Below are 11,225 nucleotides of genomic sequence, written 5' to 3' on the forward strand. Positions count from 1 at the left end.
GCACCCTGTGCCAGGGTCTGCCCACCCTGCCAGGGAACAATTCCTAATTCCCAATATCCCATCCAGCCCTGCCCTCATCCAGTTTAAAGCCTTTCCCCCTTGTCCTGTCACTCTACATCCTCATGGAAAGTCCCTCTCCACAAAATGCCTCATTTCTTTTATACTTTAGCACAAAACCCTTCAAATTGTCAGAAAGTCACAAAGAACACTGCTCAGATTTGTGCAATTAGTTTTGCAATAAAAAATAGTAAAGGAACACTTGGAAGGCTAAAAAAAACCCCAAAACACTGAAGAAGGAGCAAAGCTGAAGTTTGTGACTTGTGGATGTGAAACTTCACCTTCTACATAAAACAGCAGCACACTAAGCTTCATAATAGTTCAGGTGGCAAGATCCCAGCCATTTTATCAAACAAAAAGTCCGAGGAGTCAAGAAATTTTTGCAAAGAGTCAAATCCCTTGACAGCAGTAAAATAAAACAATAGTAAAATCCACTGGTTTTTATGTTAGAAGATGGGAAAATAGAATTCAAACACCAGAAACTTTCATCCAGCACCATTATGTGGAATAAAAAAAACTACCCCACTGTGTTGGTTTTTTTTTCCCTGTAAGTTTTTTCAAAATTTCCTATGATTTTGCAGTAATCAATTTTTGTGCTGTGTTATTTAGAATTGAATCAAAAGCCTGGCCACTTGTCAAGAAACACAATTAGGCTGCACTGGCCAACTGGTCATAGAGAAAAGTGACACCAGGTAACACCAGAAACCTTGGTTTAAGTTAAGACCAGCCAGGAGATGAAATTAAATATTTAAATGAGGGAGTCCCAAGATATTTAACACTGTGTTTCCACTCTAGGATCAAATAATTCCCAATTCAAACAATTCTGCTTAGAAATAAATTGTGAAATTATCCCATGGTAGACTTGCCCAGCAGGTCAATCAAAAGGGACAAATAAATCAAATATCTCATGTTACATCAATATTGCTGGCAAAATCAGCAGCTTATAAATCAGAGACTAAAATGAAGAGATTCTGGTACAGAACCAAAAAATTCCTGACATGGCAGGGGCTGCCCAGGCAGCTTTGCAGTGCCCAGCCCTGCAGGTGTCCCAGGAAGGGCTGGAGGTGGCACTCAGTGCTCTGGGCTGGGGACAAGGTGGGGATCAGTCCCAGGTTTAGAGGTCCTTTCCAGCCTAAATAATTCTGGGATTCTGTGGTCTCCTGCTCTGAACATTTAAAGATACCCAAGAGGTTGCAATTCCTTGAACTTAAACCCCATTAAAATGTTTCTGAAATGAGAACTGATCATGGAGCACCACATAATTCACAAAAAGGAACTGAAACAATATTGAAGACAAACACAAACACCACAACTCTCTTCCTGTGCAAATCTGCTTTCCAGGATAATTCAGACTAGAATTAAACCTTCAATCTAATTGAAAACCACATTTTCTCTCCTTGCTTCCTTCCCCACCTCCTTGGCCCTTCCCACTGCAGTCCTGTTAAACAATGTGCAGCAGGATAATTTGGCATTATTTAAACATTTGATTTCTGCTTACATATATCAGCTGTTCATCTCCCTGCCAATTTAAAACTCGCCATGCCTCAATACACTGTCTAATAAATACTGCAAAGCACAGAGGTTTGGTTTTTTTTGTTCTTACTATTTTTTCCCAACCTAACCCAAAAGTTGTCTTTTCAGCACGTTAAAAAAACAGGGGGAAAATAAAGAAAAAGGAAAATTGTCTTCCAATAGAGATTCTCCAGAAGAGATGGAAGTGTTTGGATGGGAGTGATCACACCCGGGGCATTCAAAAAAGCTCATGGAAACTCTGTGATTTTACATGGAATGCCCATGGTGAGGAAATATCTGGGGATTTGAACCAAAAACCCTAAAATACCCCCCAAAAACCCCAAACCAAACTATCTCCCCCACACATTTTCCACAGCAGTCCATACTTTCAAGAGGCTCTGGAAAACCCATACCCCTACTTAAAGCCTTCTGGAGGAAAAGCCCATAATCACTATCCACAAGGAAGTTTCTGGGCACTGGAAGTGATTCAGAACACACAAACCCTTACCCTGAGGGATACAACCCCGAGTCTCTTCTTATTATGTGAAAATCAAATCCTACAAAAACAAGTTTTGATCAAGCTGAAGTTCCTGTGCCTTGTTTTAAACAGCTACTTCTCATAAAAAAAAGAAAAAAAACCAAGATTAAACCACAGCAAAAAGGTTTCTGTAATTTCTATCACACTTTATCTGTCCACATGTGACAGTCTCGCATAAGGATTCAGAAAATAATTCTTAGTGGCAGAGACAAGGAGAAATGAGAAGAAGGTTTGGAAAGTGACATGACAGGGGCAGCAGGTAACGAAAGGATTCTTGACCTTCCATGTCACCAAGACACAGGAATTCTGTGTTTCCAAACTGTTGCTACAGATACAATATTGCCAAAAAAACCTAAAATTGAACAGGCAACATAAATTACTGGTGGAGTATGAGATGGAAGACATGACACTGAGGCAGATTTTATTTAAATCCTGCCGGTTGTAGTGTCTTGCTTAGTTCTTTGAAAGTCAAACTAATTAAATTATTGCCCTTCAAATAGAATTTCAAAGATTTCCTTCCAAAGTTAAAAAGCCATTTCAGGGCTTCCTAGTAAAGAAACAGATTCCATTTATATGAGCTGCCTTAGTACTAAAACCTAGTGGCCTGACTAAGCTGCAAATGTGTTTCTGCTGAAGAGAAAACCAGAAAGGAAAGGTCCTGGCCTTCCAAATCTTCAGGAACAGACACAAAATGTCTTCGTGAGTGAAGAATAAACCACAAAGTTCATGACTGAGGAGCTACAGTGGCTCTGCTCACACACATGGCTACAAACCAACATATGAGTGCACAGACACAGTGGTTGATGGTTTTTTTTAGGAGTTCAGGCCTAAAAACATCACTGGAGTTCAAGCTGCAAGTCCCAAAGTGTGAACAACTCTTCTGGAGGGGACACAGTGTTCCAGGGCACTTCTAGGGGGGTTTCTGCTTTTCCTGCATCAGGAGTTCCCTTCCCAGGTGGGAGCAGCACCTTGAGGAACCCAGTCCTAGGAAAAGAACCAGCTCCAAGAAAAGAACCAGCTCAGTTCTCACACCCTTCTGTCACCAAGGGACGGCTCAGGACAGTTAAAGGAATCAAAGAGCATCGATGTTTGATAGTCTGAAATCCAAAAAATCCAACACATGGGCAAGAGAAACACAAGATCCCAGGGTGGGTGAGGTTGCAGGAGCTCAGTGGGCACCTGGTGGCACCTCCCAGCTCCCTCAGCCTTTCCTGGGCACCCAGATGCTCCAGGCCCTTGCTCCGCTCGGTAGCAGAAAAAACCTTGGGAGTCCAGAGCCTGGAAGAGGCTCATTCCCAGCCAGATCCCACAGTCTGCTGGTTCCAAGGCTGTTGGGATCTGGGATTTCCTCCTTCTCCAGGAGCAGTTTCCTGGCTCATCCCTCCCAGCACAGCCACAGGGAGATCCCAGAATACTCAGTCCCTTTTACCAGGGCGAAAATCTGTACATTAACTGAGATGAGCCTTGTTTCAGTGTCCCCGTTTTGTGAATAACTCTCTTCTCACTGCAGGGAAATTCATCTTCTGTCGCTTCAAACTGCTGCTGGTGGCACTCAAAGACGCTTTGAAGAACTAAACCCTTCAGAGGAACTTAATGGCTCCACTACAACTCCCCAACATCAAGGAGAGCTCTTTTCCCTGTAGGAACAACTGTACAGCTCCCAACCAAAAGCACCAAGTGCCCATAAAACACACAAATGACTCCTGTTCCCAGGAGCAGACACGTTCCCTCAGGCAAGAACCTGGTGGCATTTCTCTCCTCTCCTCTCCCTGCATCTGTACAGTGCAGGGCTCAGGGAATGATCAATGAGCTCCAGGTACTTAAATATGCATTTTCCCCCAGTTAATTTCCTGCCCAACTGTAATAGATCAAGATCTGAAACTATTTTCTTTCTAAAATAGCCTCTTCAGGTGATTTGTAAGGCCCCTCAGTGATTCAATTTTTGTAGCAGAAGATTGTTAGACTGAATAAAGACACGAACTAATAGAGGGGGCCTTGAAAAATAGGTGAAGAGGTTTGGGGCTGAACAGGTGGCAAAAGTGAACAGTTGTGTTTTTCACAGAAAAAAAAACTTACTAAAAAGTCACCCCCACTCAGGGAAGTGGCAAAAACCATTTAAATGGGGTTTTTTTGTAACTTTCTGATAAAAAATACCCATCTGCTGAACGCTTAGGAAAGGAAATCCATAGTTGGATGAGCAAATCTTCTGATTAGCCTCAGTTTTATTTTGTGAAATTTTGTTTCAGAATGAAACAAAACCACTGAGCCAGCAGTGAGATCCATACCCCACAGTGCAGGTGTCCATGGCTCATCTCTTGTTCCACAGTCAAGCAGAAAGGAAGGAAAAGGAAGGAAATGAGTCTGAAACCAAAAGATTGGAAGAACTACAGTGATAAGTCCAAATAGAGTTGAAAAAACCAACATTAAATAATCAAGAGAGCATTCCTTCTTAGCCATATATGCCAAGAGAAATACATCCAACATCCTGTTTGCATCTCCTCTGGGATAAACAAGTATTATTCCTCAAGTGAGTCAGAAGGGATGATCTCATGGAACAGCTCCAGGAGATTTCTGGAATGGAGGCTCTTGTAGAAATCCTCATCCCCAGCATTATGGTTGGACTTGCTGCTCTTCAAGGTCTTTTCCAACCAAAATGATCCTGCGGTTCCACTGGCTCCACACCAAACACAGGCAGGACTTGAATATTGACATTTTAGGGTGTGACAGGTCTCTGGGTGAGGGGAATGTGGGGGACAGGTGACACCAACCCCCTCAAACACAACCCAAATTTACAAGATAACAAAAGCCCCACGATGGGCTCATCTCTGAGCAGATGAATTCAAGTTTTTTGTTACTGTTCTTCTTCTAAAGCTATAAATCTTCAGGAGAAATATAAGGACCTTCAAGTGTTCTTTTCACTCGTGTATAAAAAAAAAAGTGCAAAACCACTTTAGGTTAAAAGCAGCCCCCCAAAAATCTTCCAAAACCCTTCAAAGATTCCATGGTATGAAACATATCCCCACAAGTCACAGCCCCATTCCACTACTTCTGAAAACACCAAGAACAGATCCATTGCAAATTTTGTGGGTGGAGCTCCACATTTACCCTTTTTAAAAGGGACCAGAATGATTTTTGCTTTCTATTCATCTTTTAAGAGTAAAGCTCACATTTGTATTTTCATGAATGGTACGGACTCAACATAATTAAATATGTTAATTGGCAAATAATTGCTGCTGGATTGGTTTGGTCTGGCATAAAAGTGCAGAAAGTTTTGAATTCAGCAGCCTTCTTTGCTGGCCAAAAATTGCTGCTAAATTTTTTTCTTTGAGCCATAGACATTGGATTAGAGAGGGAAAAAAAAGGAGAAATTTGATCCTGTGTTTCCACCTTCCTCCTCCCTGATTCCTTTAGCCTCAGAGTTTGCCTCTGAATTCAATAAAGCAGCACTGGAAAAATAAAAGAGATTTCAGCTGACCTAATTTCACATATTGCACAGCTACAAGTGACATTTCTACTTTTACTTAAGTTAAAATATTATGGAAAAACAAATCCAACCTTTGCAGTATTTCTCCTGTTTGGAAGAGAGGAATTGTAAAACCAGACCTCTTCCTTTCAGAAAACCAAACCAAAAATACTCACAATATTCCCCATCCACACTCAAGCCTAACATTTATTCTGGTGCACCACAGGATTGAACAAAAGGATTACAGCATGAAAGAATTGAAATTAAACACTGAATGGGCTCATCAACAGTAAATTAGGACGGATGGCATGGCTCTGTAACAAAAGTCTTGGGGTTTTTTAATAATTAGGGGGGTGGGTTTGAATACAAAGGGATTACAGTAGGTACTTGAATTTCACCAGGAACAGATGGGATCCTGGGGAAACTTCCTACTGAAGTCTAGGAATAAAGCAGCCTGCCCAAGGCACTCCTGGATGACTTGGGGATATCATTAATTGCTGTGGCTGGGGAGGATTTGGTGACATGGGAGGTCAAGTACAACGTGTGAAACAGAGAAATTAGGAGCTCATGAAGCAAAATGCAGCAAGAGGGGCAAGAAACTGAGTCAACATCCACAGCTCCCGCCAGGAAAATGGAGGATTGGCATGCTGGCTGCAAAGAAATAGCCCATAATTTCTGCCAGAGCGGATTTTTTGTTTCTTTATATTTATTATTCTGCTGCTAAGAGAACTACACTGGTTGGGAATGGCAATTGCCAGAAGAACACATCTTTTCTACGCTACATTTCAGGTTACAAATTCTGCTCCTGCACATCAGAACTCCTCCAGGCCCAGCCCTAAACAGAGTTTTCCATTTAGCTGTAAGAACCATATTTCCAAGTAATTATGCCTGTAAGCATTGCCTCATTAGCTGGGTGCCATTTGCTGAGTCACCAGTCCCCCACCTTGGCTTAAATCCATTTCCAGCTCATTTTTCCTCTATTACACCCCTGTGAAATGTATCCAAAGTGCTTTTAGCTACATTTACCCTTTCCTGAACACAGTATGGGGGAGGAAATCAGTTCAGTTTGTACCAGGGTGCTGCATATTCCTCAAGAAGCAGCATTTCTCAACTGTCCCCCTGAAAAAGCAGCAAGAATTTTGGCTACAGACAGCAAATTTATACTCATTATAACAAAGCTGTCCTGTTCAGGACATGTAAGAGACCATTACCAAGGATAAAATCAAGCATGGTTTCTGTGAAAAATAAATTGGCACAAGCCAGGCTAAAAAAATCCACCAAAAATTATATTCAGACCTCTTTGAAGTAGGGGAGTTGCTGTATTTACTGAGTCACAGGACACTGCCAACAAAAGAGCGGTGGCCCTTCCCTTCCTCTAAATCACCTGGAAGAAAAAGGATTCTCAACAATCTTGGGATAAGGACACAGAGGTGAGAATTTGTCATATGAGTATAAAGGAAATGGAAACCTGAGGGATCCCTTTTTCCCCTCCAGGAGATCAAATTGTTCCTGTCCTGTCTGGGCCGCCTGTGTTTTGCACACTTCATCACTCAAGACCAAAAATCCCTATTTTATTCTCCTCAAAGATGCATTTTTGGAGATATGCGATGCTACCAGCATGAGCACAAATAAAAATACCACTGAAAAGTGCTGGAAGTGCTGCCTTTTTTTTTTCCTCAGCCTGCCCTGAGGGCTCTCCACAGCCCCATGATCCTGCTTTGCTTCCCACCATTATTCCCACTGCTCTCCCATGTCCTCCTGTGCTGCTGGACATGCCAGAGGCCACCGTGCCTCCTCTCCTCCACCCAAACCAGCATTTTCCTCCTCAAACCACCACCAAGGTCAACCTTTACCAGCCTGAGGGCCCCACTCCTCCACTGCAATAAATGAGTAAAACTCAGTTAATTGTAGCCCAGCACAGAGCAAATGTGTGAAATATGAGCAGCTTGTCCACTTCAGTGTCAGGAGTGACAGTGATTATGACAGGGTGTAAAAATGGAGAAAATTAAATTAGTTTTCTTGTACATTATGGGGAGGGTTGGGCTGGGGGATGGAAGGGAATAAAAGGACATTTGGAGAGCAATTAGTAGAACAAGAAACAGAGACTTTCAACTGGATAGCAAAAAACAAAGCATAATTCAAGCAGGACTGAAGACTTCCCATGGAAGCAAAATTACTTTACTTCCTAACTGATAAAATCGAGGTTTTTAAACCAAAACCCAGATGCCAAAGTCATAAATTTGTACAATTACAGCTCTACCCTCATGGAGTGCCATGGATAATGAGCAACTTCATTACAGACATTCTGAAGCCACACTCAGTTTTCACTTATCCCACTCATTATTCCCAGGAGTATTCAGGAACAACTCTGACAGAATTTGCCCTTCAATACTGTTAAATTGTTCAAAAGAATAAACCCTAATCAGTTATCCAGGCCTGTAATTTTTAATTACCAGAGATCACTGGCAGGACACATTTCTGCTGTCTTTTAATTAAATTCAACCAAGATGCTCTGAGGAGGAACACAAGCTACTGGTGCCATGTTTCAGGGTTCCTGAAGAATTGTTTCTCACTGTGGATTTTTTTCCCAAGTTTTTGGACATTAACCATTCTCTCCATCTCCAGTTCCAACCACAACTGCTGATTTATGAACAAAGTAAAAGCTTGAACAATGAATAAGACAAAACCAATTTTGATGCTCGAGTCCAACACTGAATAACCATAACTGAAGATTTTATCTTGCCTGCTAAATCAACAGCTTCAGGAAATGCAATAATCACTGGATGCTGCAGCCACAAAACACAAAACACACCCAGACCTTTATTTCTTGGAACCTATTTTGTTTCTTGAACCTCTTTTTTCCTACCCAACTACTTCATCAAATAATAATCTTTTGGAGGAGAAAAAAACCCATTCCAATGAAATTCCAGAGGCATCCCAGCCCTCCCAGAGCTCCACCCCTCAGCCAAGCCCTTACCTTCATCATTCTGGGCCAGAGCCCATGCCAGGACAGCAGCGAGTGCCGTCCCCACTGTGAACCATTTCCAGAGACAAAGCTGCTGGACCATCTTCTGTCAAACTTCACTCAAGGCAGAGCTGGAAGAGAGGGATTTGACACATTTATTACTCAACCTGCACAAAGCTGAGCCACTACAAAGATTTTTTCACAGGGGACAGGCAGACTCTAAGACCATGGTATTGTTTCAGCCGTAAAAATAAATAAAATAAGGAAGGAGAACCCCTAATTAGCATTAATGTGGGTACTCATCAACTCAATAACTGTGCATCCACAGCCCTCCAAGTCATGAAAATGCATGGTTCTGGCTTAAATCAGGTCTGATTTCCATAATTTCCCTGCAATAAAGTATTCATGGTATCCTTTCTGCTTTCAGGCATTTTGGAGGAGCAATTGTAGCAGAGAAATTGCGCTGATTAAAATGAGGGTTCACTGCAAAAGGCCAGAGGGACTCAGGATTCAAAGGCATTGCCTGGGAAAAATGGGAATGATCCCTGAGGGTGGCCTTTTTTAAGGACACAGGCTGTTGGGCTGTATCCAGGAAAATGAGATAAACTTCACTAACATCATACCAGAAAAAAACCACAATCAACAAAGTAAAATTAAAAACAAACAAAGAAAAACAAACACCAAAAACCCACAAAACAAACTGACAAAAAACCAAAAAGCAAGCAAACAAAAAAAAAAACCACGAAAAGAAAGAAACTCCCCAAGAAAAATAAAAACCCAAAACAAACCCTCACAACCCTCCCCCTTCCCTCACCACCAGGCCCCCAAAACAAACAAAAACCACCCAAACAAAAAAATCCCCCACCAAAATCCCCAAGACAAGTCTGGCTGAACCCAAGAGTGTACCTGGAGTGCAGAACATTAGATAGCTAAAAAAACTCTGGTTCATGATTCCCATAAAAAGAATTAGCACAATTCTGCAGCCCAGAACGGAGTTATTTAAAAATATTCCTCCAAATTTAAAAAGTTTGGGATAAATACGATGACAGAAGCATGGAATGAAGAGAGATTTTCAGCAATATAAACCAAGTTATTGCATAAAAAAATAGCTGCATTTATTAAAAATCAAACTTGCAAAACAATTGTGCGTCAAGAGTTTGAGGAAAACCTCTGGGGTTTTTTCCACAGAAGGAGAGCAAGTAGGGGAACGTAATAAACCAGACTGAGTGGCCCATATTTACTCAAGTATTTAAAGTTCCTAGGTGGTTGATAATATAAATAAAATATATATATATCTTGAGTTTGTTTGCAGGACAGCTCACATGGGTGGGCTCACCAGGACATCAGAGGCTTTTCCCAAATTCAGTGATTGTATCCTGTGGTTCATGAGGCTCCCTCACATCAAGCACAGCCCCTTTTCCCTTTGTCAAAGCCATGGATTGCAGGTGACTTTATTGGATTTTAATACCAACATGCTGGAGAAATCAAGGGCAGCAGCAAAACCATTTTGAATTCTACACTGAACACATCGCTCCACTCCTCATCCAGGGGTTAAGGATGCAGAGAGGCCTTTCCAAGCTCCAGCTCCCCTCAGGCTGGACTCTTCCCAACCTGTCCAGCAGCAGGAGGTTGGTGCAGGCTGCAACAGGCAGCAATTCCAGGAGAAACTTCAATATTGGCCATGAAAGAAGTGAAGCCCCAGCACAGATCTCATGGGACTGTTCATTCCCATTTCAGACCAATGTTTGTCTTGACAGAGCAGCTCCAGGTCACAGAACCCAGGAATTCAAGCCCTGCAAAGCACCCTCCTTCTCTTCCCTTGCCCTTCTACATCTGTTTCTGACCAAATTCCAGCAGGGAATTGTGGAGTCACACAATTCTTCAGGTTGGAAAAGACCATTCAGGTCATGAATTCCAAGCAGCACCACCGCCGTGGTCACCACTAACCCATGTCCTCAAATGCCACATCCACACATGCCTTGAACAATTCCAAGGACAGAGACTCCACCACTGCCCTAGGGCAGCCCTCTCCAGTGCTTTACAACCCTTTCCATGAAGAACCTTTCCATGAAGTGCTTTCCAACCCTTTCCATGAAGAACCTTTCCATGAAGTGCTTTACAACCCTTTCCATGAAGAACCTTTCCATGAAGTGCTTTACAACCCCTTCCATGAAGAACGTTTCCGTGAAATGCTTTCCAACCCTTTCCATGAAGAACCTTTCCATGAAATGCTTACAAACTTTTCCATGAAGAACGTTTCCATGAAGTGCTTTACAACCCTTTCCATGGAGAACCTTTCCCCAATATCCCATCTAAACCTCCCCCAGCATGACTTGAGGCCGTTTCCTCTCATCCTCTCACCCATTCCCTGGGAGCAGAGACCCAGCTCCCCATCCTCACTATCAGCTTCTCTCAGGGAATTGTAGGGAACAACCTCAGAGAGGAGGCAGCAACCCTGACAGCTCAAATGGGAAGTTAGAGGCAGCTCAAAGGACAATTCCAGACTCTTCCCAAAGCAACTATTTATTATTCCCATGCGAGAGGAGACCAGAATTGCTCAAAAGGCCTTTTTCCCTCCCTTCTCCTTCCCAAAATGTTCATTTGGTTACTGTCATGCAAACTTAGCACATTCCAAAGTCATTCTGGAATTTGCAACAGCACCTTCAAAAAAATCCCCCAAATTACTTTTA

General features: G+C 42.3%; 1 protein-coding gene across 1 annotated transcript in view; it reads right to left on the reverse strand.

Annotated features, from left to right (window-relative positions):
• The window catches only part of PCDH15 (protocadherin related 15), a 518,357-nt gene that overhangs the window by 249,960 nt on the left and 257,172 nt on the right, over positions 1-11,225 (reverse strand). The window contains exon 5 of the mRNA XM_031063502.1: positions 8,548-8,666. Within this exon, the coding sequence (XP_030919362.1) occupies positions 8,548-8,638 (91 nt within the window). The 5' untranslated portion in view covers positions 8,639-8,666. The remainder of the gene's footprint in view (positions 1-8,547; positions 8,667-11,225) is intronic.

This window comes from Geospiza fortis, unplaced genomic scaffold (assembly GCF_000277835.1).
Source record: "Geospiza fortis unplaced genomic scaffold, GeoFor_1.0 scaffold284, whole genome shotgun sequence".
In the NCBI taxonomy this organism is placed as follows: domain Eukaryota; kingdom Metazoa; phylum Chordata; class Aves; order Passeriformes; family Thraupidae; genus Geospiza; species Geospiza fortis.